Below are 25149 nucleotides of genomic sequence, written 5' to 3'. Positions count from 1 at the left end.
CACACGATAGCATCCCCCGCGATCATCGCGACAGTCTCGAGAAGGAAGATGGAGTCGGGTGTATCTTTCTTCTTCTTCCCCCTGACCCATTTACCGACGACCCACGGGTCGTGCGGCAGCTCTGTACTCCGTACTGTACCAAGGTACTGGCCCAACGGCCAGGTAAACAGACAGGAGGTCGCATACCGCGATCGCCTTGGCACCGTTTGCCCGTCATCGCGCGCAGGAGCCGGGACCTGGTCCTGGCAGGGTCAGGAACTAGTGGCCGCCGCCAAACTCTACTCCTGCGCAGGGAAGAATTGGGCCGATCTGGGACCAGCACGGGATGGTCTGGCTGTCTCCCGTGACTCTCGGGGACCAGGATCGAAGTCTGGGGACGATTGACGATTTCCGTCCAACGGTGGAAAAGGGGGTCGGGCGCGAGCATTCCTGGTTTGGCGTCCGAAAGAGTCAAGGTCAAGACATCCCAAGTCACCGGGCACTATTCAGTTTTTTCTTTCATCCTTTTCTTGGTCCTTTTCCCCTCTCCCTTGTCTCTCCCGTCCGGACCCACCTTTCCACCGGGTTTTCGGGGGTCTTTTTATCTGATGTCCCGTCCCCATTTTCGGTCCCAATCCCGTGGGAAGCGTGTACGGTATTATGCACGTCCCGTCATACCGGATAATTACGACGATTCTAATTCCAAATCACGGGCAGCTGGCCCTAACTCGTTTGGTCGCTCGTGCGCCCTGCGTTGAGTCGATCGTAGTCCGCCCCCTCGACTCCAGCCTCGAGGCCTGCGGCGGTAGCGCGATTGCTGCTGGTGGTGACCTGAAGCCAGAGATCAGCTCTCGACTATTGATTTGCTGTACCCCCGATGATCACTCGGGATGGTCGTTCTGCGGCGCTGATTCGATGGCCATCTGATTTCATATCATCCCGGATCATTTCCCCTCGTGCATCCATCTCCATTCGTCTGGCTATTCTCGCGCTGGTTCGGGGCGGGGCCTACCCTCCTCGACCTCGATCACGATGCTCGGCCCCCGATCACGACCGTGGTCGGCTGTGGATGTGGCGGGATGGTTCCAGCTGAAAACAACAAACCAATAGGATCAGGGTCCAATTGTCTCGGGAGGGTGGTGTTTCCCCGTCCTGCGTACGGAGTACAGTAGGTGGTGTTGTCGTTCCCCTCGCTCTGCATGGCAAACCTCGGCATCGAGCCGTATGCAACGCCCATCGTACTTCTGTTCCTGCCGCAGCGTAGCCGATCCGCCCATCGCCCGTCCTCCACCTCCCGCCGCGCCCCCCATTGTCCAGGCCCAGCCCAACAAGTGGCCCACGATCCTGATCGCACGGCGCAAAAACCCGCCCAAAGAGCACCCAAAAAGTGGATCGGATCACCCGCCGCCACCACTCACGGCCACCGCCGCACGCCCGGCACCGGCTAGGGCAACACACATCGGCAACGGTCCAACGTTCGTTGTTGGCCGAGAGATCTCGCTTGCACACTGTGCGGCGACGACTGGGGCCGTGGCCGGAAATTGAGTCCGGGCCGTTGTAGTGTAGTGAGACGCACCGTGGTTTGTTGTGCAGGATGGAATGTGACGGGAGCTACGAACCGGCCAGCCATGTCCATGTCCATGTCCATGTCCATGTACGTCCACGTCCACGTCCACGGTTCATCTAAAGGTCCCTGTTTTCGCCAGCCATACAGGGAGTAGTCATGGTCCTGTCTCAGCATGCACGACCACCCTAGCCCCGCCGTTCATTCCGTCAGAAGTGACCAGTCCGATGGATGCATCAGGCGATTGGTCGGTCGCGCGGGTCCCCGGCGGGCGGGGGAACGAGCGGCGCCACTCCAGCGCAGACGGCGTCGCATCGGCCAGCGATCGGGGCGGCGTGGTTGGCGACGGGACCGTTGGGCGATGGGCCTGCTGCAAGCGCGGACGAACCTCTCGTTTAAACTTTGGCCTGGTCGTGCAGGACGACCGGGGGGTTTTCCCGTCTGTGGCATTCCTGCGACATGCGATATGCGATATGCGATGTGCGATGTGCGATGTGCGATGTGCGATGTGCGATGTGCGATGTGTGATGTGCCAAGGCATCGGCGAGAGTCTCGAGTCTAGAGTCTCGAAGGTGTCCTCCGTCTCTGTCCTCCTACTGTACGGAGTGGTTCAGTCGGTTCAGTCGTCACCGTGCAGTGGCCCTGCTTGGTGAAGTGCATTGTATGCACCCCGGTGGATCCGGCCTGCCACCCCATCTTGCCATCTTGCCATCTTGCCTCTTCGCTGGGGCTTTTTCCGGGCTCGTCGTGCCTTTTGCCCCCCTCCCCCCGAAGGATGGAAAACGATCCTCATGCTGATGGCATCCCTTGCATTGCGGCCTCGTGAGCGTTTCGGTGGCGCATTCTTCACTGAGAACCGTGGGTCGTGGGTTTCCCCTTCTCCCCCATCCTCCCTGACACAGGAGGGGGAGGCCAAGAAGGGAGATTGGGAGGGGATGGCACCGGCAGGTACGGGCAGTAGGCACCTGGCCGGTGTGATGACAGATACGGTCACGCGGTGCCTTGGACCATACTCGAGAACTGGAGGCTAGGATGTAGCACTGTCGTAGTGGTGACGCAGTACGTACATTGGGTCTATCAAGACTCGCAATTGCCAATGGACGGCCAGGCCCAGGATGGTAAACCGTGGAGGAGGGAATGGCGCTGATGGATGGGCATTGTGCGTGGTGAAGGTTGGGGGGGGAAGATCCTCTCTATCTGGAACCTGGCACTGTTCAACATCCCAGTTCGTGCCAGGACGATTCCAGTCCATGCGATAGCCAAGTTCGAGGATTATAGTATGCGGGTACATGGCTAGGGAGTTTAGTCAAGTCGAAACAACAATCGATTCCTTATGCGCAAGGGGGTATTATGCTAGACATCCCAAAACCCAAAAGTGAACTTCAATTCACCATTTTCCCTTTTTTATTTGGACATCTCCTCTCCGTCCAGAAAACCGATCCAACTCCGGGCACACAAAGCTAAGCCCCATGAAACACAGGAGAAAAGGGGGAGAGGAAAAACAAAACAAAACATAAAAAGCCCCAGATTAAGAGGTCCCCCACATTGACCGAGAAACACCCAGGTTTTTCAAGATCCGAACCGTGGTAATACACATTAAGAGTACAAAGGAAAAGGTGACCAGAAACAGAAAAGCAAGCCGTGGGGGGGGGGGGGGGGGAGGGTTTGGCACATGTACAAATCGCGGCCGTCCTCGCCGGACGTGAGCCTGCGAAGAGGGGGAATTGAGAAGTATAGAACAGAGAGAAAATGAAGAGACAAGAAAAGTCGTACAGTCGTAACAAAGGGGATGCGTCAAGAGAAAACAAAAGTTCGTAGGGTGGGGGCTTCTCCTTCCCCCCCTTTTTAGTTGAGGAGGTTATTCAGACCCATCCGCGTGTCGCGGGTGGGCTCGACAGGACTGGTTTCCCACGCCCTGGAAAGCGAGTCGGTGGGTTGATGCCAGGAAGCCAGGGTCGGCTGGTGCTCCATCCACCGCCGTTTGGAGGCGGTGTCCGAGAGCGGCTCCAGCGAACGGGCGGGACAGCTGGGTGGGGAGTCGTCCACCACATGGACGGAAGGAGCGCTGGACCGCCGGGCGTCATACTGTGAGCGCAGGTCCACCGGCAGCGGAAGGAGCTGCGGCGATGGCAATGTGCGAGGCGACGACGAACAGACGGAATTGTGATCTGAGACCATGGACGGTGGCTCAATCGAGTGGGCATTCGAGACCTCGGAAAAGGCAGGAGAGGTCAAAGGGGTCTCGATGGGGCGGTTGATGGAGGGAAGGGTATAGATGGGAGAGAGCTGGCGGGTTGAGACGGTCGACTCGCGGCGCGAGTGGGAGAAGTGGTCGGACGAGTCCCTGGGCGATTCGGCCCACGGGCGAGTTGCAAAGCGCGGGCGGGAGGGGCTCACCAGGGAGGCGCGGGCGAAGGGGGCCTCGATGCGGCCATTGAAGGTGCGCGAGGCCGTGGGGGTGGAGAGACCACGGCGCTTGCGGTTCATGCTGCCGTTCCACCAGTTCTTGACGGCGTTGTCGCTGCGGTTGCCCAGGCGGCGGGCGATCTCGGCCCAACGCTTGCCCATCTCATTGACCATGCGCTCAATCAGCAGGCCCTCGTCGGCGGAGATGGGCTCGCGGTTGAGAGAGGGCTTGAGGTTTTGGTGGAAGCGTTCGCGGCATTGCTTGGGCGAGCGGTAGTGCATGTGTTGGGAGATGCGCACCCAGTTGTTGGGGCCTTGTTCGCGCACCAGTTGGAGGAGCAGTTGGTCTTCCTCGGGGACCCAAGGTCCACGGCGGTGAGAGGGAGCCATGGCGGAGTGTTGTGTGTTGGGGGGGTGGCGGAGAGAGAAGAGAGGAAGGAGGGGAGGAGGGAAGGAGGTATAGAGAGTATAGCAAGTATCCACGTATTCAAGTATAGAAGGCGGAGGTAGAGAGGATTGCAGTCGAGGTCGAGATCAAGGTCGCGGTCCGTGGGGGAGGTGAGGTTAAAGTAAGTTGGATGGGTTGGAGGAGGGCAGAGTGCAAAATCAAGCCACCAAGAGCAGCACGGCGATAATTATATTTACAACCCAGGGGGACGGGTCCAAGGAAAATGCCCAGCTCCACCTGCACACGCTATGGGAGGAAGATCACGATCCAAGATCTCGGAGCTGACAGTTTGGAACAATACAGGTATGGTTTGGTATGGGATTATGACTGGGTATTGTTTCAGGGCGTACGGTGGGTATGGTGGTGGTGAGGACGGAGTAGGGTTAGTCGGGTTAGTCGGTTAGTATGGGTTAGTATGGGTTAGTATGGGGGTGTCGACGAGGGGGCTCCACTCTGGAGGACGTACGGGGGAACTCCGGCACCCTGTGCTTCGTACCGTACGGACCAAACTGGCCCTCCCGGTGGTTCTCTCCCCTCAAAGGAGATAACCATCAACATTGAAGAACCATGGGTCAGGACTATAACTCCTCAGTCCATTCGCATCCTCCTACACTATCACCAACAAAAACATCCAAATGCTCCGGAGATCGTCAGTACGACCCGGGAATCCGGGCTGAGGAAATACCGTAATGATCGGAGGGATCGACCATGAGCCCCGTTGCTGGAATTCCAAATCACTGCCCGCGCTAAAGCAAGCTATTTTTTTTTATTTTTCTTCTTTTTCCTTTATTTTTTGGGGGGGGGAAACCCGTCTGAGCGCACTACGTCAAAATGAATTCATCCTTTCTAGAATAGATGAGGATTCATAATTTATTCTGACATGAATTATGTTTTTTTTTTTTTTTTTTTTTTTTTTTTTTCAATTCCATCCTTTTCCCGGCCGAGGCGGGACGAGAGTACCTTTTGGTCGTGCAGAAGGGACCCAAAGCGCCGGTTCAGATGCGGGTGCACCGTAAGACGCCAGAAAAAAGCAACGGCCAGAATTCAAGGCACGAAAACGCAAATGCTGTCTGGGCCGATCGCGAAGTAAAAACCGGATGTACCACAAGATGTCAGTTCGTCGATTGCCCGGTTGAGACGAGGGGGACCGTGGACGGAGGGTCGTACATACTTCCAAGGGGGGGCCTCGTATACACGCGGGACTAGCAACGCCTTCTCGCGGATCAGGGGGAGGAACCTCGTCCAAGCGCTCTTCCCAAGCCTCGCGCTCAATGCTACACCCCCCTGACAGGGACGTCCAAACGAGCCAGGGGCAGATCTTAGCTTCCGAAAGTGACAAGCGAGAGGCGCCAGGAGGGTCACGATTCCCCCAGTCTTCAGCCAGCCATGCACGACACGCCCCCCGATCGTGTCCGATCCATGTGCAGTCAACCAGCAGCGGTGTCCTATTGGCTCGATCGGCGGCTCCTCTCAAGCTCGACGTTCCACCGGCCGAATCCACCGGCCGAATCCACCGCGGTGGATCAGCCGGTGGAGCGCGGATCGTGACAAATTCCCTACCGGGTCTGAAGAAGGCCATTGGAATATGGGGAAGCCCCCTCTGTCTCTGCCGCTGCGCTACCCGGGCCCATAGACGTTCAAACGGCAACTCCGTGCGCAGGGAGCTGGATCATAGCTCCCTGGTCATCCAGCTCCTGACGCCCCTGGCTCCTCCCCGAGCATGTCCGAGTCCGACGTTTCTCGTGGCTGACGGGGTGGATCGACGAGCGTTGCACGTCTCGCCCTTCCCAGTGCACACCCCCCTTCTCCGCTCACTCTCCCCCATTCTGTCTCCGTGCCTTGCAGCTCCCGGGGCCTCGTCTCCAATCAAGTCGGCGAGCAGATTGCCAGTCTCTCCTACCCATCCCCTCCGTTGCCCACATTTGTCGCCACTATTAAATTCTATATGAGGATTTCCATCGCCATCTTGCAAGCCTGCAGGAACTGGGAAACCTTGGCTGATGCCGAGCATCACCGAGGAACCACAGAAGAACCCCTCTTCCCCAATGGAAGGGGGAAAAAAAAGAAAAGAAAAAAGAAGAAAAAAAAAAAAAAAGAAGGAAAAAGTGCATGGACCACCTGCCACCTGTCACGGTGCGGTTTGGGGCGATCTCCGTGACGTGATGTATAGAGCTCGAGACAAAAGAAAAGAAATAAGAAAATCCACGATCGGGCCAGAGTGCGGGCGATCATCTCTGGCTCGGCTGCACGCTGCGCGCAATTAGCTGTCGGAACTACTGGTAACCAATCTATGTCCCGTCCCTTTCCCACTATTTCCTTCCTAACGGCCTGGTGTACCAGACTCCAGCGATGGGGACCCCGTTGGGTCCTCCCCCCACTCTTCCCTCTCTCGACGGTCGTAGGGAGCGCTGGGTTGATGGCCGGGGACTGTCTAGGCTTGTTGGACGCCCAGCGGCCCGATACATCCAATTCGATCGAGGCTAGAGGGATCGACTGCCCTGTGTGGAATTACCCGGTTGGGATGCTTGCAGGGCTCTCCACTCTGGTGGAAACCGTTGAAAAAGAGGGATGATTCGTACGCCACACCTTTTTTTTGGCTTTCGGTTTTGACGTGGTCGGTTTTACAGTACCGCCTCACCGTACGGTATTCTGGCACCTACAGCAGCACCTACAGTGGGGTTGAAGTATAGCCGGAGTACGGAAGACAATCTCGTAGGGCATGGCCTAACCTCCTGTCCAAAAACACTCCCGCTTGGACGAGCCTGTGCGTATACTGTAGTATGTATTGTATCCTGTCCGGCGTACAGAGGACGGACTGTCAGTATTACCCCCCTAACGCACACGCTACTGGCGGGCCCACCGTGACGAACCTCTCTCCGCCCTTCCCCACTCACTCGGATGGGCCTAGGTATTTGTCATTGTTCCCATTCCGGCAGGGATCGCAGAGTGCATATAGACAGCCTCTCGGGAAGGTAATCTCAACGATACTTAATCTATTCCAGACGAACGGCCCCTTCTCCCAGCTGTCTACAATGCTCCACCGCTGTGGTCTACGTTTACTCAAAGAGGAAGAAGAAAAAGCCGCAGTGGAGCTAATTTAGGGCTGTGCGATTTCTGCTGCTGTACCTCCTCCCACGGTTCATCTATATGGACTCATTACTTGAAGGAGAGACAAACAAACAATCGGAACCTGAAGAGCAGTCCTGGACGGAATCGAAGTAAACAGGACTGGAGGGAAGAATCCGTCAGGACCAGGACCAGGACCAAGACCAGGACCAAGACCAGGACCAGGACCATGCGAGATCACCTCGTGTGTGGACCCGATCGGGTTTTCCATCCTTCTGGGCCGAAAGCCGTTGCAGGCGGAACCCGTCTTCCTGGAATGCATTCCAACATGGGAGCACCAGCAGAGGTCTGGCAACCCGATAGCTTCGCCTGCCAGTGGTGACCTCATCAGCGATCCGCATCATTATCCCCACTAGTGAAATGGCTATCCTCCAGGCCCTCATCCGCTTGCAGTCAACGGCGCGAGCAATTGCATGTCGGGCCCTGAGATGTGACCTGTCAGTTCCGTCCTCACCAATCAAGACCACCGTAAGTATTTGAGATAAATCCTTGTCGCGCTGCAGGGATCACCGCTGATCGCGCCCGTGCACGGCCTGAATGGAATCGGTCTCCTGTCGACGGGGCTTGCGCCGGCTCAACAGCTACCGTCGACAGCGCAACCGCGACACAGCCGAAACCGCTAGCTCGAGAACTATGTCTCTTGTACCCTGTTGGGGATGGCCCTAGTCAAGTGTCTTGTGAGGTGTTTATTTTATTTTATTTTTCATACACACACACTCTCTCTCTCTCTCTCTCTCTCTCTCCGGGCGAGTGAGCAAATACCTAAATCGGACATATTGACCGCTTGCCCTTTACCCCCCTGCTACCCTCGCGAGAACCTTGTCCTTAACTCAAGGAGGGGAAACTAGCTAGAAAGGGGTCGGGACAGGGAATGAAATCAACGAGCTACGGTAGACTGTATGCAACACAGCTATCTACATAAGATCAAATCATCGAAATCATCGAAATCATCGAAATCACTAGTCAACCGAACGGCCTCGCATCCGCCGCAGCTTCCTGACTGTCGGGCCTCCCGCGTGGGAGGTCCGAGCCCGTCACGTGGTATTTGCTCAGGCTCGGATTTCGGGTTTCTGGCTGGTTGGGATGACGATTGGGGGTTTCACAATTACAATTCACAGAGTGATGCGGGTAAAGGGGGACGAAAGAGAGAGAGAAAGGAAGAAAGGAAGAAAGGAAGAAAAAAAAAAAAACAATAGTCGGATACAATGCAAATGGGGTGAAGCGAGTCAGAATACTCCGCAACTTGCACAGGGATTGTTTTGAATTTGCCGTAGTGTTCCCCGTTTTCCACCCGTACCAGTACTCCGTACAGCCCATACGGTCCATTCCAGACCCACAGTTGAAGTCCGGTCCGTCCCTGATTGGATAGGCGCTTCGGGCTTTAGATGTCGGGGACCACTGCCATGGTGCCCGATCGATGGGGAAACCTTGGTGCAACGCTAGACTACGTTGGATCCCTCGTACATCCTCCTGGTGGCAACGCTATTGTGCATTGATGCATTGAATCAGAGATTCATCCTGGACACAGGACAACCTCCGACGCCTGTCCGGTGATCTGAAACCAGCCTTCCTGTGGATGGCTTTGCGTTCCCTCTTTCGGGCTCGAAGGGCTCCTGGTACAGAATACAGCGTACTTTGTACTCTGTCCTCCGTCCTCCGTCCTCCGTCCTCTGAGGAGCTCCGCAAAAGCAGGTGGACTGCCAGGGGGGGGCGCCGTGGATCCACCCGTTGGAGCCGTTTTTTTCCCTGTGTCAGTCTGTCAGTGTGAGAATGACAGCATCCTGGCAGGTCCGATTTACACTATGCAGCTGTCAACATCGTATGGAACCGACCGGCGGACTCGGTGGTATCATGTACGAAGTGCATATGACGGTGTCAAACATCGAACGGTATATCAGTTTCCAGCCGCAGGTCCCCGGTATAGGCCGTTACCGATCTCTCCTCCTCGTCCTGCTACCCAGATACATCTAGATGCATTGTATACTACACTCGAAGAGGGAAGCTCTACCGCTACCCTCAACGGCTACACCCTCTTGGGTACCCGCTTTCGCCCCCCTCGAGACCACCAGGAAGGGCCGTTCGTCCGTTCTGGACTGCTGCCGATGGAGAACGGGCCCCGCTCGCCCCGCTCTGGACCGTCACCGTCACGCAGCATACGCAATGACTGGCTGGAGAGCGCTCACCCGACGGGTTTGACAGCGGTCTCACGAACCAGTTCGCTTGCGCTGGGTCCCCGCCAGGCCGTGATTCCCTGCCCGTTCCCTGCCCGTTTCCTGCCCAGGAGGAGACGGGAAGGGGAGGGGAAATCGACAAGGTTCGCGGACGAGATACCCAATTTGTTGTCTGTCACCACCACCACCACCATCCCGACTGGGGAGTATACGGAGCACCCCCTTCTCATATTCATCCACTTCTCACTGCTCCGTAACACCCCCTACAGACGGCAGAGCAGCTCGACCCCGTTCGCGCCAATCGGTTCGGTTAGAGAGCGAGGGAGGTGTTCTTTCGCTCCACAATCCTCCGCCTCCGCCAGGAGCAGCCCGTCCAACCAACCACGTTGCGCCGCAGAAACCGGGCCAACCCTATCTACCCGGTTCAAACTCAATCGGCCCAGACGAACACGCTTCCCAGCGCAAAGGTAACCATGACATCTGCCTCTTCGTTCCGGTGAACTTCCGGAAAACCTCCGATCGGAGCCTGATCCCCGATACCTACATATTCCATACAGGATTCCGTTGGCCACAGGTCGGTCAGTGTTCTGGATGGAGATACAATCCTTGACTCTGTCCAGTCTCGGAAAACTTTGTTCTGATTCTGGTTTGGCTTTGGCTTGGCCCCCGTTAGGATGTGGCTACTGTATACTACAGTATACACTATACACTCACGATACAAAAACAGGGCCAGCCTCGTTCCATCTCTTCTTTTGTTGGACGATGTTTACAGTAGCGAGCATTTTTCCGGCTTGGCTTTGATTTTTTTTTTTTTTTTTCCCCGTACCATTTCCCATACCGGGCGCTCCGTACGAACTATACAGCTAAATCCAACCAGGCCCAACGTAAGAAGAAGAAGAATAATAATAATAAAATAGAAAAAGGACGCGGTCTCATTCTCGTTTCTGATTCTGCGTTTGAGCCGCACCCCTCAGGGCCCGGGGCTGACCGTCACATCGTGAACTCCTTCACTCGTTCCTCTTGTCCGGACTGGGATCCAGCTAGTAGGTCCTTAAGCAGAAGGAGCTGACGGCGCCAACAGTTGATCTGGTGGCGGGCAGTCACGTCACTTGGTTCATGCATCGTTGGATATGCATGGCGACTAGTGTCCGGAGGAAATATGTCAAATGTACCTACCTACCGGTTCGGCGCCCGCGAGGGGCGTATCACTCTTCCTGACTTGCTGCTCTCGAGGGCCCGTTCCCTCGTCGACGCTGCCTGACTCGACTAGCTGGCGCCACGTCTGGGTCGCGGCCTCGTGAAAGGAACTGGGCCTGGGCTTGGACCCCGGCTTGGGGGGTTCTGGCTAGGTGCATTCGCCGGCAGGAGCAAGACCCTATACCGTAGGAGGATGCACCTGCGACTCGGATTTGCCGAGGCAGATGGGCATGACAGCCAGGCTGCCTGACGTGTCTCCGGTTTCTCGTTTGGGTCATATATCTCACGTGACGTGGACTTGCCCGATGGGGATTAGTTGGAGGGCTGGCAATTAGGGTTGGACGGAGTATACTGGATGAGTTGGGGTTACCAGTGTACCAGTCTGTGCTGGAACTAAAGTGTTCTGTTTGAGAGCCAATGTGCGAGAGAAAAACAGACCTCTTCTCCGTATAGCTGGAGATCCTCACCATGGTCCTGGGAGGCTAGCTGCTCCAGCACACACCTCGTATTGGCCCGTCCCGTTTCATCCTCGTACCACAGACGGGATATATATCTCCAACCGCCAGGCTTCGCAGAGTCTAGAACCACCACCCCCACCTTGTTCATCCGACCAACAGAACCCATGATGGAGAAAGCCCCTAGTTAGAAAGCGGTCCTCTTTCAGCGGGAGCGCGATCGATCCAACGCCCCCGAACCGCCATGGCAAGTGGCGCCCGCCGCTGCATGCCACACCAGTGAAATCGCAGCACAGCCGAATGCAGTGTCGGACATAGTGCCTGTCACACCACCCCTTGACCCCACCCCGTGGCAAGATGACACGGCACATGGAAGGAAGGGGAATAAAAAGTACGCCTTATTGAAAAGCATTACGGGCGGTTTTCTTACGGAGGGATGGTGAATTGGGGGGGGGGGGGGGGGGGAGAGCGCAATTCCCGGAGTTGGGAGAGACCAACGAGGGCGTTGCTGCAAGGGATGCGCAGGAAAAACTGGGAGGGGCGGAGATCAGAAGATCAGAAGATCAGTGGATGCAAGGCGTAGGCGTTTTAGGTTTGCCGGCTTGCCGTCTTTGCTTTGTTGCAAGCTTGGTTTCGCACTTTGGGATAGTGTGCTCTTGTGCCTTGATTTTGTTCGCGCCCACTCGCGACTAACCTGCCGATCGGATCTTTGCATTGGATATCTGGTCGATGGAGGTGACTTGCATCTCGTACTTTGGACCGATCCCCTCCACGCAGGAAGAAGGCCATAGCCAGCTACAGTCGCTAGCCTCTTTCCTCCTTCTTTGCGGCATGTGGAAACAATGCGTTTATCGCTGTGACCTCACTCCGTTCCAGGTTCCTGGATTGCCCCTCCTGTGTACCACCATGTGGCGCCCGCGCCCAGAAGGAAACCTGCAGCGAGAACGAGGGCCATCGTGGCGACGGGGGCATGTCTCATTCAGAACAGGGCGGTCTCCCCCCCCTCCCTTGTTACCACACTGCCAGTGCTGATGCTCACGCCCGAGCTCACGCTCATTCTCACGCTGGTGGTTTCGTGTGGTCACAGGCGACGGGTCGTCAATCCAGTCCAGTCCAGGAGAGGGTCGGCCGCGCTTAACTCTAGAATCAGGGCCCATGGCTCGTTCGTGGCCCAGGTACGCTCTGGTGGGCTTGGGCCGTTCGTTGATCCCACCTGGCCGCCAGTCGATCCATCATCACGGACGCTCGGCCGAAAGGGCCTTGATGCTCGGGCTGTTGGTGTCGTGATATCGGAGTGGGGCAGCGATGGCATGTCAGGAGGTGTTTCAGCTCGGGTATGTGCTCTGATTTTCATCGTTTGGCGTATCGGCTTGGGCTGGCTGAGGGATTTTGCTCATCGCCTTTATTGGCTGTGGTCCGGGCGGGTGGTTGGTTCTGTGTACCTTAGAAAGGGCCGTTGGATGCGTAGACTTCGGAGCCGGGGCCGGGGCCGGGGCCTGAGAGCTGCATATATCTAAACCCTGGCGCCGACTAGTCGTCATGTAACTGGATTGCAGGCGCCGGACGATTACCCCCGATTACGGTGGAAACAGGTTTGAATTACGCTCGTAATGGTCATGCTCGTGCAAGGATGCTGGCTCTGGCTCGAAGGTCGAAGCCTTAGGAACTACAGGGAGGTTGCTCAGGCATTCACGCGGTAGAACACAGGCATCGTCTCAATCGGACAGTTCACCTCAACCTCGCGGCCACCCTGATAGATCCTCGGGATGTCTCCGATCGGGATGCGCACCTTGTCCCAGAGCGTCCAGATGGCCCCCGCAGGCAGATAGACCTTGATGGTGCGCTGCTCAGGCTCCAAGATGGGTGCCACCAGATACCGAGAGCCGAACATGTACGCCGTCTCAACGTCCCAGGCCCGCGCGTCCTGCGGGAACTCATAGAACAGCGTGCGCATCACCGGCGTACCCTTCTCATGCGCTTCTCTCATCAATCCCCGCGTATACTCGCGCAGCTCCTCGCGAACGCTGATGAACTTCTTGCAGATCTCGTATACCTCCTCGCCATACGACCAAATCTCATTGTCGGAGCCGCTGGCGGTCGGTTGGCCCTCTGGCTTGGGCTCACGGTCTCCGTGCAATCGCATCACCGGACAGAAGGTTCCCCACTGGAACCATCGTGTGAATAGTTCCCGGAAGGTTGGGTCAGCGGGGTTGCCGCCGTGGAATCCGCCAATATCTGTCGTCCACCAGGGAATTCCGGCGAGACCCATGTTCAAGCCGGCAGCGAGCTGGTTCCGGAACGAGCTCCATGAGGATGCAATATCGCCGCTCCAGACGAGCGCGCCATACTTCTGGCTCCCGGCCCATGCGCAACGCACCAAGTTGACAACATTCGTCTGGCCCTCGGCCTGCATCCCCTCATAGAATCCGCGTGCGTACTCCTTAGGATAAATATTACCAATTTGCAGGTTACTGCCGGCATGATAGCGGTAGATATCAAAGTCGTAGATCGAGTACTCGGGCTCTGCCTCGTCGAGCCAGAACACCTTGATTCCACGATCGTAGTAGTTCTTCTTCGCCTGGCTCCAGACAAACTGCCGGGCTTCGGGGTTGGTAGCATCAAAGTGAGTGATATCGCCATCACATTGCATTGCCACGCGCAGGCCACGGTCGTGTCGGATCAAGAGTCCACGCTCCAGCATTTCGGGGAAGTTCTTCGAGGCACTCTCGACCGTTGGCCAGACCGAGACCATGAGTTCTACCTTGAGCTCTTTGAGCTCTTTGATCATGGCGTCTGGAGGGTAGAGTATTTACATGTCAGCAACCGCCAGTGGGATATGCAGCTGAAAAGCGCACATAGAGGATAAGGCAGGGCTCACCAGGATCAGGCCAAAACTCGGGATCAAAACTCCACTCTCCCTGATGCTTCCAGTGGAAGAAATCAATGACAATAAGGTCCAGTGGAACTTCACGGCGCCGATACTCCCTCGCTACGTCAAGTAACTGCTCCTGATTCCAATAACGGAGCTTGCACTGCCAGAACCCCAGGCCGTACTCGGGCATCATGGGGACACATCCAGTCACCTTCGCATAAGCCTCCTCAATCTCCGCCGGCGAATCCCCCGCTACAACCCAATAATCTAAAGCCCGAGTGGAGTATGCCTCAAAGCTCATCACATTGGTCCCCAGAGTAGCTCGCCCAATACCAGGATTATTCCAAAGAAAGCCATAGCCCCGCGACGACACTGCAAAAGGCACACTCGCTTGCGAGTTTCGATGCGCAAGCTCCAGAACAGCACCCTTCAGATTGAGATACGGCTGCTGATACTGACCCATCCCGAAGATCTTCTCCCGTGGATCGAGAGATTCAAACCGCTGCATCAGATGAAAGTCGCCGCCGAGAATGGGCCGCAGCTCGCGCGCTTCAATCAAGAGGGCACTGCATTTGGGATCTTGAGGGTCCTGCCGGTGCCGGGCGTATTCTTCGAGGAGCTTTGTGCCGTTTGAGTCGTAGATGATCACCTTGCCACGCCGTGAGACGGTAGCCCGGATTTTGCCATTGGAGATGCTTGCATCTTCGCCAACGGGGGTCTCAATCGTGACTGATGGACTGTCTGGCTTTGTTTCGAGGGCCCAATCGTTCGTTGGCATGGAGGCGAGCTTGGTTGCTCGCACGCGGAACGCATTCTCGCCCCAGGGTTGGACCCAGAGGAGGTGGTCGTCGAAACGGAAGACAAGCTTGTCGTCCTCGGCGTACAGCATTTTGACTCAGTAGTTACTCATAGATCTAGGATGAGAGGTCCGGTCTGTTGCATAGAATCCCGTTGGGCTTGGTGCGGGGTGCTGGGTGGACGAGGAGGCGTAGGCTCATCGGATCAAAGCCCGAGGGCCTGGGGGTGTCCAATGACGCCGCTGACGACCCCTCTCCCCTGCGGCGCTGACATCTGGACCCTCGTGGACTGATTGGTGATCCACATTGCCCAAAGGTCGTATAGGAGAGGCGAGCGATCCAACTGTTCTCTGAAAGATAGTAGCACTGCGGTGGACAGGGATTGGACTAGCCCTAATCGATTTTCCCTGAAGGATGCGGCCCCGCTCCGTTCTCCGTTGACACTCGACGTGAACTCCCAAAAGGTCAGACCAGACTAAACCATGAGAAGTCAAAGATAATTTTGAGATTGAACCCTCCGGGAGATTCTGTCTTCAATATGTGTGTTGGTCTTCCATTGCTCGGTTGACATCTGTTCAAGCGGCTCTGACAGTCGACCCCCACCTCCCCCGCCTTTTCAACCTCCCGCGTTTCCCGCCTCGTCTCTTTCATGCAACCTATGGAGGGCTTTGCATAGACCTTGCTGTGTCCAATCACCCCGGAGCGGGGACTTTCCTTATTGAGTCCCCGAATGAATATATAATGCGCGATGCTCCTATGCGGGTGATGGCCTGAGCAGTATATTGAGACGAGATGTGTACCAAACTTGGCTGGACTGCGCTAGAGAAAGACCGCTGGATGGATTTGACTCTCCCATTGTGGCATGGAGAATGGATATTGTTCACGGAAGATTGATCAAATCAACATTCGGGGCTCCTCAATTGCGGGCTCGCAATTCGTGACTGCGATCCAAGATGAGGGATGAGGTCTTCACAGAATGCCAGAAGTGCGTCCATCGCATGTTAGCCTTCGAGCTCCTATCCCATGTCAAGGATTCCTGCATCAAGTGGCCTTATTGAATCCGTTCAAATGCCACCCCCAAGCCTCGGCCGAGGACACGGTGGCGTGAGCTTAGCAGGGGGCCTTTGTTGCTCAGCCTCAACCGCGTGAGAAAGAATGGAAAACGTGCTCCTTGAAAGTGCCATTAACCGTGAGGCACGACGGTATCCAGACACGACGATAAAGATCGTGTTCATCCTGATACGAAGACCGGCGGTCCACAGAGGTCCAAGCCGATCTCCCTTTCAAAATGCATCGTCCCCTGCAACAAACTTGATGAACGTTGGAACGGATCCCCCACACGCGCTAAGCCCAACTGGGAAACACGCGGGAAGCTCTCGCCGGCGGCTTTTCTCAACTCACCACCTGCCACCGCTGCCTCACTTGACCTTCACCCCCCCCCCATCACCACCGGTCTTTACACTATACTGAGCCAGTCTGCGCTTGTGAACGGAGACCAGGGCTCTATTCCCGACGCCATCATGGATATCGACATGGATCTCGATCTGGGCCTGGAGCCGGAGCCGGAGCAGCCAGTGCCCGAGCCCATTGTCACCGTGAGTGATGGAGTGGGTTGGCGCAATGCGCTTCGGTCGCGGGACAATTGCTGACCTGATCATCTTCTCTCAACAGGACTCCCTTACACAAGAAGACACTGTGGATTCCCTCTCTGAGGAGGCCGTTTACGAAAAAGTCCACGTTCGCGGGGTGGATGAATTGACTACCGAAGATATCAAGCAATTCGCCATTGCCCATTTCGTAAATGAGGCACCCTCACGAGTGGAGTGGATCGACGATACATCCGCCAATGTCATCTACTCTTCTGCCGAGGTAGGCCTCCAGGCGCTGGCAGCGTTGACGCAGGTCAGCGAGGAAGAAGATGCGACGGCCCTGCCACCTTTGCGCCTACGGTCGGCCAAGCTCCTCTCCACCCACCCAGACTCCGTCCTTCAAGTGCGATCCGCCGTCAAGGCGGACCGGAAGCAAGCGCGTGCCCATGAGAAGAGTCGCTTCTACCTCATGCACCCCGAACACGATCCCCGCGAGCGCCTGCGACAGGAAATATCGGACCGACGACGTGGTGGTGACTCGAGCGATGGTGATTACCGGAGACGCCAGTTTGATGATAGGGAATTGCGTCGGCGCAAGGACCGTGACCATGACGACCGCTTCGATGCCAATATGTACGACGACCAGCCTCAGGGTGATAGTTACTCCGACTCGGAACGCGACCGAGGGGCCCGGAGACGGCGCGGTCCCAGAGAGTTATTCCCGGAGGACGAACGCTCATCAGGACGTCTTCGCAACCGCAGCGCATCCCCTGGCCGAGACACTCTCGATGATGAAAAGCTCGTTGATACCCGCCGAAGATTCCGTGAGCGATCACCACAAGTCAGCCGTCGGAATCAGGGCAAGGAGCTCTTCTCATCTGGTGACTCGAACGCCCGCGAGCTATTCCCTAACAAGCCGTCCTCCAGCTATCTCAAGAAGGAACTATTCCCGAGCAAACCCAGCAACCACCGTCGGTCGGATGCTTTCGATGCCGCAGATGAGACGGCAGACCTCTTGGGACGAAGGATTTCGGTTCCCGTTACCGATGGCAACAACTCGGCGCAGCGAAACCGTAATGTTGAGCTTTTCCCTGATTCGACCCCCGGGGGCATCTCTCGTACGGAAGACCAAGGCTTTGCGATGCGGAACGCAGGGCGCGGCATGTCGATCAAAGGCCGGGGCTCATCGGTTCGCGAGCTCTTCCCCAACAAGTATAAGAATAATGCTGGAAAGGAGTTATTCTCTGAAAAGCTGGAGGGACGCGGAGGTCGTCGCCAGCGCGCAGAGGATATGTTTAGCTAAAGAGAAGCCTCCAAGAGGATGGCAGCAAGGACCTATTTACTTTTTTTTATGTTCATGAGAGCTGGATTCACTGGGAGCATGTTCATATGGCGTTATGATGGATCTTTTCGGGATAAATCGCATACCGACACAGACTCTGCTCTTCTACAGTCAGAAATAATTATTTTCTATACACAAAGCATCCCAAAATTTTTGGCCGCGTTGTAATTGTAGTGTTGTTGTTCACTGGGAGCCGAGCCGCTTGCAGACCGGCCCATGGCGCGGCGTATTTATTTGGCGCACCACCACTTCCGCCCTTTACAAGGTGGCGCCCCGACTCGTTGACCATGACGCCCTCCACACAAATAGATGCACTGGCCAGTGCCGTAGTCGCGCGGTTCCTACGGACATACGCCTACACGGAGACTTTGCAGGCTTTTATCCGCGAGGCAGGTCTTGCTCCGGACGTGGGGCAAGCCTCCGGTGATGACACTCACAATTTGACCATCCAGAGCTTGCTGGAAGAGAAAAAGACCTTTGACCACAGCGTCAACTTTGAGCGACTTGGACATGATACCAAGGAGACTGCACCATGGGCGCTTCCAGGTACGTTATCTCTTTGAACAACCATCCCCGCGCGGAGAATCAATTCGCTGTCCCATTATGAATGATCGCTTCTCCCTAGTGCGTAAGTATAGTTCGCAACGCTGACAAAAACCTAGCCCCATCTAAACCAACTATTGTCTCTATTCCAACATCGTCAAACCTACTTGCTGCATCGGTGGAGTTATGGCAGAAGCCCTGCCATAACGGGACTGACCCTGATGTCGCTACCTCACCCAGACCTTTTATCATCTCGACGGGCGCTGACAGGCAGATGCATATGCTTGAAACCGCACATGGTCATGCGGCTGTCGCTTCTCTCTCTGGCCTGTCCGACTCGCCCGTGCTTTCATTCGTGTCGATTCTCCAAGGTCGCTATATCTTGATGACCAATATGTCGGGGCACTTGCTTTTGCAGCGCGGATCTGAAGTGTTGGAAAGCAGAAAGGATCATGCCAAATACGCGGTGATGGTCGTTGCACATGAAGAAGTGAGTGATTCAGAATCTTCACGGACAGTCTGGGTTGCTACCGCTGGCTGGGATGCCACTGTTTTCTTGTACCGGGTCACCATCCTGGATGGGGACCAGGAAACATCAACACCGGTAATTGGAGACCCCATTGCTCGTATCAATTTGACTACCAACCCGGAGTCGCTGCTATTTGTCCGCCATGTTGATACCGGCGAGTTGCTGCTCCTCGTCTCACGTCGTGACTCCAGCTATATCTACTATTACCAGGTGGAGTCAAGGGAAAAGGGAACAGCAGACAGCCTTGAATGTCATCTCCTTGGACAACAGAACCTGGCTCCACGCTCCAATGCCTGGGTTGCTTTCTCACCGTCTCATATGGCGCTTAGTCCTCACGATCCAGGTCTACTTGCAGTTGCTACATCCTCAGAGCCACATATGAAGCTCATCCTTGTGCGCCTTTTATTCCCGTCAACCGGATCTTTGAACGAGCCCGATGCATCTGCCACAGACGCAGCGGTGACGCAGGCTTCCCAGGCCCTCGAAGCCCTAGGGTTGCAGAACCGCGAAGATGCTGCTATCTTAGTACAGGCGAACACATTTGCGCCTCAAACATCGTACTCGACGCCGCAGGTGGCTTGGCGGCCGGATGGATCGGGTGTTTGGGTGAATGGGGATGATGGTGTGGTGAGAGGCATTGAGGCAAAGACCGGGAAGGTGATTGTGCAGCTGAAGGACGGCCATGAACCCGGGTACAAGGTGCGGACAATCTGGGCTGGATATGTGAATGTGCCCAATGGAGGCAATGGTTCAGAGGAATGGGTTATTAGTGGTGGATTTGACAAGCGCTTGATTGTTTGGAAAGTATGATATTAGATGTCTATAGACTGGCTCGGATCCAAAATCATGACCATCATGGCTCATGTTACTTGCGGTCTGACGAGTCGACCCAAAGGTTCTACTCTTTACGAGATATTGCCGTCCATCGATCAACCCTTTCGTCATTGAGAGACGAAAAGGCAGTAGATATATGACGAGGGCAGAGTTTGTTCTTGGCACGTAATAAAAATCCTTCAGCAGGCGCGCATAAAATTAAGCACGTTGCTGTACACACATATGCCGTGAGAGATTGGGAAGGGGAGGGAAGAGAGGGGGGGAGAGGGGACTCGAAATCATGTTCGAGAGTGCTGCGCAGGCAGGAGAGCGGTAGGCCGCGATGCAATGTAATGCAAGAGCATGCGTCCACCGAAAATGCTAAAGCAAAACACAAAGCGGAGAAAAGATGGGTTTCCCGTTCGGGATTGGCACCGCTGCGCGGATATCGAATTAAGCCTTTTGATTTCTGTGTATCAAACAACCCCGGATGGATGTGCCGCGCAAGGAATAAGCAGAAACCAGGCTTATTCGACTAAGACAGCGGGGCCGGTCTTGGTTCATCGCACATAACGTTATGTTCCCCGGGTCCTTGCGCGCTCGAGTTTTTCTCCTCCCATGATTTTCATTTTCGATTTCGTCCACGTTTATGCGACCTCACGCTTGCCCTCCTTGCGCTCCTTCTGTTTCATTTGTTAGTGCTTGCATCTGGCTGGAGGGTAGGTCGTCTCAAACGGCCTGGCGAGAGTAGTGCATATCAACATACCAGGGCCTTGGCGGTGCCGTGGAGAGCGTGACGGTGGTTGCGGCGGAACTTGGGGTCAACACCCTTCAGGGAGGGGTAACGGTTGGTCAAGGGCTTCTTGAGACTGCGCGGGGGAACGAATGTCAGTGGCCTGAGTTCTGTGGCATTGCAAAAGGGCGTATAGAGGCTGAAGGGGAGAGCCGAAAGCCTTGGCTGGGATCGAATAGAGGTTCCAAGCCACCTTGTCACACCCTGATCCAAATTCAACCAGTCGGCCTCGCACTCCCCCCGTCGGGCGGTCTTCTCGTCGACTCGTATGATAATCACGATGCTGTAGGAACTGGGTATTTGATAGGGAATACACACCCGTTACGGTGAGCCTTCTGGCTGCGGTGGTGCTGGGACGCGTTCTTGGACTCTGTAGAGCGAAAAAAAGTCAGTGACCCAGCGGTATAAGAAATCGATGAATTTGGCAGCTGTTGAGCAAGGCGCCGATTAGCCGGGAGCACGTACTGGCCATCTTGACGAATGTTGTCGATTAACGTGGACGGGATGGTGAGAGGAGAGGAGTGCTGTCGGAGTCGAGCCCAAGTGGACGGGTTCGGCTAGGGCTTTTCCCGTTTGTGTGGGATCTCGCTTACCGCCGTGGGGTGCACGGACGTCATTACTCCGTACCTCAGGACGGGGTAACTATGTATAGCATCTCCTCTCCTAGTGCTGGTAAACTCGAGTATGTTAAGGATATTTCGGTTTCATCTATCTGCATAATCCAGAATTCATGTTTCTATACCCTCATGGCTATTGCAATTCTCATTTGCGCTGTTAGGAAAATCCCCGCTAATCACGTGACATAGGATTCGATATAAATCACGTGACAATACTAGTATATTTCCATAGGCAACAATTCACCCCCAAGGTTAATGGCTTTTCCAATGGCTCTTTCGCAGAAAAATGTGCACTGGAAACACATAAATATGGACTATATGACAGATTGCACTAATTTCAATTCAGGAAACTAAATAATATTCCCCAAGGCAACAACCTGACTTACCTGGAGCGCAGTTTGTTCGTTGTTTAAGTGGGACTAGCAGCAGAGGAATGGACTAGGGAGCCCTAGAACAGTAGTTTGTCTTCCTAGTTGTTCTATCATTCATGTGAACGTGGGAAAGTTGGTTGCCCTTGTCGCGGCCATGTTTACCGTACCCGCAACAGTTGATGCCGGGTGGTCTCATTCACGTGACCTGGGCCGCTAGGGAACAACCGGCGCTCCGACTTCGACCTTTGCAACGCACCCTTCAAGAGGCATTCGTCCGGCCTTTGCATCCTCCCAACCATTGCACAATGAACTCCTTCCGCTTCGCTCGCTCCGCCCTGAGGGCCCGTCCCTCCCTCTTCAGCGCTCCCATCCAGCGCCGTGGTTATGCTGAGGCCGTCAACGACAAGATCAAGCTGTCCCTGACCCTGCCTCACCAGGTATGTCGAACCGACCTCGGAATCACCATCCCACAGCTCCATGGCCCCAGGACTAACTCATATGCTCTCTTATAGACCATCTACCGTTCGACCGACGTGTGCGTCTTCCTCCCCGTCGCGCCCTCTCCCGCCGCTCCCTGAAAAATACTGACGAACCTTGCGCGATCACAGTACCCAGGTCAACATCCCCGCCGCCTCCGGTGAGATGGGTGTCCTTGCCAACCACGTTCCCTCCATTGAGCAGCTGAAGCCCGGTCTCGTCGAGATTGTTGAGGAGGGTGGCGCCACCAAGCAGTACTTCCGTACGTCCGACCTACCTGCGCCGACCGTATGAAGATATCATGGGATCACGCAGCTAACAATGGTTTTCCTTGTGATAGTCTCTGGTGGTTTCGCCGTTGTCCAGCCCGACTCTCAGCTGAGCATCAACGCCGTCGAAGGTTACCCCCTGGAGGACTTCAGCGCCGACGTACGTTCCGATTAATCTTTGCGACGACACCATTGGTTGATACTGATCTGATTTCCTTGATATAGGCTATCCGCGCCCAGATTTCTGAGGCCCAGAAGATTGCCAGTGGCAGCGGCAGCGAGCAGGACATTGCCGAGGCTAAGATTGAGCTTGAGGTACGATGCTGATTTCTTCCCCGAACTCGGACCACCCACTAACTCGTCTTCGAATAGGTTCTGGAGACCCTGCAGGCTCATGTCAAATAGATGTACATAACCATTTGCGCACTTCCCCTGCTTTGAACGTGTAGAATTACAGCAATCTTCCTTTGTTGACTGCTACTTCTGTTTTCTGTTTTTCTAGTAGACGGGTCGGTGGTGGCGCCTTCCGTGGCCGTCATCTCAACCTTCAACATTTGCTCTCACTTGGAATCTCAGTCTCCCTCTGGACCTTCTCTCCACCGTGACACGCTCGACAATGCGATCGATGAGAGCACCTCTGGGAAGCATCGATACGCGCCTGAGAATGACCGACTCTCTCCCGGACGGCTGTCCCTCCCCCTTCTTCGCGTCTGTCATCGCATTTGATGACCTGCCGCAGCGTGATATTCTGCCACTTGACGACCCGGGATTTCCTGAACCCAAGCTGAAGCAGACAGTGCAATTCGCATCTAACGAGTCTTACAAGGCGGTTTACGGGCGAGACTCTGGAAAACGGTACCCTCGACTGGAGTTGGACGTCGCCATGGATAAGTATCACTTGCTGGATGGCTTCGCCGAGACTGGGAACCCACAGAATACCCCAGCCTCCAACAGCGGAGGTGATAGCCCTAAAGACCCAGGCCGATATGTCGACACCCAGAGTCTGCGCACCAGTTCCGCACCGCAGTTACAACCGTTGGCTTTCGAGTGGCTCGATGGCAAGTCAGAGGAAGACCGGGCATACTTCGACGGCGAAAAAACAGACAACAGGGCCCTGACCTTGAAACGCCGATTCCCAGTTGATGATGATCCACGCTCGTCTTCCACATTGATCCCTTTGCAGGATATGCATCAAACCACCGACCCCGATTCTAGCGAGAAACTCGAAGGCACTACTCCGCCTACGCGTTGCGTTCGGTTCTCTCCGCCAACCGAGCCTTCTCCCAATCAGTATTCGCCTCGCTCAAACCGTCCAATCCCTACAGTGGAGCGAAAGGTTGACTACATTGCCTCACACCGTCAGCAGAAGCAATTTGAGAAGTGGAGAGGCCCAAACCGTGCTCTTGCTCAGCGAGTCTCCCCCTACCGCAGCCTACCAAAGGTGGCAAAGGTGCTGGAGCAACCCCTGGACCGACAGCCCGAGATTCGCTTCTTCTCTCTTTCCCCTTTACCATACCATCAAGGAGATCCGACAGATTCGGCTAATCAAATCAACCCAAGTCAGGACAGTCTTGTATACAGAGTCCCAGAGAATGCGAAAGCTGTTACAACTGACGCGGCAGATGTCAACGATGGCACCCCATCTCATCAAATGTCTGACCTCGTTGCCTTGTCCTTCTCTATTTATCGAATCCGGCACCCTGGAAAGCGGTCAGCTCGAGCTATGAGCGCAAATGTGTTCCAGGTACAGATGACCTCGACACCCTTCCCAGCAAGTACCTCAACCCGGGAAGGAGAGGAGGCGAAGCATGTTGTGAGTCGCATGGCGCTCGAAGATCTGGTGTTTCATACCTATGTCGTCGTGCCCGCCTTGATTACACGCATTCCTGTCATGATTTGGTCCATGGTAAAACGGGTCGGAGACTCACGGATCGGCACAATCATCCTTTACCTGGAAAAGATGTTCTGGTCAGTGGTCATTGCACTTTTCCTTGCTATACTGGCCAAGATGCGCCGATCTGGGTCCGGATTCCGTACCGCGAGAGCCTAGCATCGCTGAACGACCTCACCTTTGCCGTGGTTGGTATCGAAACCATCCTGATCAACCCAGACAGCTTCAGGGTTTTCAATATTTCTTCGTTCCTGTCAGGCACGGCTCAAATATTATTTTTATCCCGAGGCTGGTTCTGCTGTGTCCTGCAAAGTCTGTCACGCATTTTACCAGAGCATCTGTTCCGCTTATTGGATATCCACGAGTTCGTTCTGTAGTAGGACTGCTGTTTTCTCTATGGCAGGCTTGAAAACGCAATTGTTTTCTTACCCCCTTTTTCGTGATACGTTCCTGTTTGTCTACTTTTTCTTCATGTTTACTCAAAATCATGGATTATCTGAGTTGACTACGGCATTCAAAATCCATCTGTTTGACCCAAGCAGTAGCATATTCGTCTCTTACCTATTACTGCACCGTCAAAACCTCGGCGAGATGCTTCATACTTCCACTTTCGCTGCCAACTCTATCTTGGCCATGGGGCTGCATAATGGAAGCGCTGTACTGTCAAGCCAACAACAGGGCTGGATGGTACGAACACTTGCCCTTATTTTGAACCGGTATCTTCAGTCTCTCGGAGAGGAGAAGACATGGCTGACTGAAGTTGATGGGAAATGGAAGTTCGATTGACGGCATAGCTGGTCTATACTACCTTGGTTAAACGATGGAACATGAATTAGCATCATAATCGTGTCCACTCAGCTAAACATGACCTACTTGTTGAGACTATCTCGTACAGAAGGC

At 55.1% G+C, this 25149-nt stretch overlaps 10 protein-coding genes across 10 annotated transcripts; 6 read left to right on the top strand and 4 right to left on the bottom strand.

Annotated features, from left to right (window-relative positions):
• Window positions 1-1203: 1203 nt before the first annotated feature.
• On the top strand, window positions 1204-1524 carry N7482_008086 (uncharacterized protein; the record flags this gene model as incomplete). The annotated part of the gene is made up of 1 exon (XM_056690210.1): window positions 1204-1524. The coding sequence occupies one exon, from the start codon at window positions 1204-1206 to the stop codon at window positions 1522-1524; it is 321 nt and encodes a 106-aa protein (XP_056539975.1).
• A 176-nt stretch (window positions 1525-1700) lies between these two features.
• On the bottom strand, window positions 1701-2834 carry N7482_008085 (uncharacterized protein; the record flags this gene model as incomplete). Its single annotated transcript, XM_056690209.1, has 2 exons — window positions 1701-1995; window positions 2611-2834. The coding sequence occupies 2 exons, from the start codon at window positions 2832-2834 to the stop codon at window positions 1701-1703; spliced, it is 519 nt and encodes a 172-aa protein (XP_056539974.1).
• Window positions 2835-3388: 554 nt separating this feature from the next.
• On the bottom strand, window positions 3389-4339 carry flbD (putative MYB family conidiophore development protein FlbD; the record flags this gene model as incomplete). Its single annotated transcript, XM_056690208.1, has 1 exon — window positions 3389-4339. One exon carries the CDS (start codon window positions 4337-4339, stop codon window positions 3389-3391), a length of 951 nt encoding a protein of 316 aa, XP_056539973.1.
• Window positions 4340-9344: 5005 nt separating this feature from the next.
• Window positions 9345-10194, top strand: N7482_008083 (uncharacterized protein; the record flags this gene model as incomplete). The annotated part of the gene is made up of 3 exons (XM_056690207.1): window positions 9345-9441; window positions 9495-10003; window positions 10057-10194. 3 exons carry the CDS (start codon window positions 9345-9347, stop codon window positions 10192-10194), a joined length of 744 nt encoding a protein of 247 aa, XP_056539972.1.
• Window positions 10195-13027: 2833 nt separating this feature from the next.
• Window positions 13028-15107, bottom strand: N7482_008082 (putative glycosyl hydrolase; the record flags this gene model as incomplete). Its single annotated transcript, XM_056690206.1, has 2 exons — window positions 13028-14139; window positions 14225-15107. The coding sequence occupies 2 exons, from the start codon at window positions 15105-15107 to the stop codon at window positions 13028-13030; spliced, it is 1995 nt and encodes a 664-aa protein (XP_056539971.1).
• Window positions 15108-16535: 1428 nt separating this feature from the next.
• On the top strand, window positions 16536-17907 carry N7482_008081 (NCBP3 domain-containing protein; the record flags this gene model as incomplete). The annotated part of the gene is made up of 2 exons (XM_056690205.1): window positions 16536-16610; window positions 16687-17907. The coding sequence occupies 2 exons, from the start codon at window positions 16536-16538 to the stop codon at window positions 17905-17907; spliced, it is 1296 nt and encodes a 431-aa protein (XP_056539970.1).
• A 326-nt stretch (window positions 17908-18233) lies between these two features.
• N7482_008080 (uncharacterized protein) lies at window positions 18234-19828 on the top strand (the record flags this gene model as incomplete). The annotated part of the gene is made up of 2 exons (XM_056690204.1): window positions 18234-18492; window positions 18609-19828. The coding sequence occupies 2 exons, from the start codon at window positions 18234-18236 to the stop codon at window positions 19826-19828; spliced, it is 1479 nt and encodes a 492-aa protein (XP_056539969.1).
• Window positions 19829-20469: 641 nt separating this feature from the next.
• Window positions 20470-21176, bottom strand: N7482_008079 (60S ribosomal protein eL29). Its single transcript, XM_056690203.1, has 4 exons — window positions 21090-21176; window positions 20943-20994; window positions 20598-20700; window positions 20470-20514 (listed from the first exon to the last, which is right to left on the bottom strand). The coding sequence occupies exons 1-4, from the start codon at window positions 21094-21096 to the stop codon at window positions 20479-20481; spliced, it is 198 nt and encodes a 65-aa protein (XP_056539968.1). The 5' UTR covers window positions 21097-21176; the 3' UTR covers window positions 20470-20478.
• Window positions 21177-21917: 741 nt separating this feature from the next.
• Window positions 21918-22763, top strand: N7482_008078 (F1F0 ATP synthase subunit delta; the record flags this gene model as incomplete). The annotated part of the gene is made up of 6 exons (XM_056690202.1): window positions 21918-22049; window positions 22125-22147; window positions 22221-22351; window positions 22430-22518; window positions 22584-22673; window positions 22731-22763. 6 exons carry the CDS (start codon window positions 21918-21920, stop codon window positions 22761-22763), a joined length of 498 nt encoding a protein of 165 aa, XP_056539967.1.
• Window positions 22764-22974: 211 nt separating this feature from the next.
• N7482_008077 (uncharacterized protein) lies at window positions 22975-24408 on the top strand (the record flags this gene model as incomplete). The annotated part of the gene is made up of 1 exon (XM_056690201.1): window positions 22975-24408. One exon carries the CDS (start codon window positions 22975-22977, stop codon window positions 24406-24408), a length of 1434 nt encoding a protein of 477 aa, XP_056539966.1.
• Window positions 24409-25149: the final 741 nt, after the last annotated feature.

The sequence above is a fragment of the Penicillium canariense genome, assembly GCF_028826845.1.
Source record: "Penicillium canariense strain IBT 26290 chromosome Unknown utg000006l_segment0_segment0, whole genome shotgun sequence".
NCBI lineage: Eukaryota > Fungi > Ascomycota > Eurotiomycetes > Eurotiales > Aspergillaceae > Penicillium > Penicillium canariense.
Note: the sequence above shows the minus strand (reverse complement) of the source record. Positions and strands in the feature narration are given on the sequence as shown.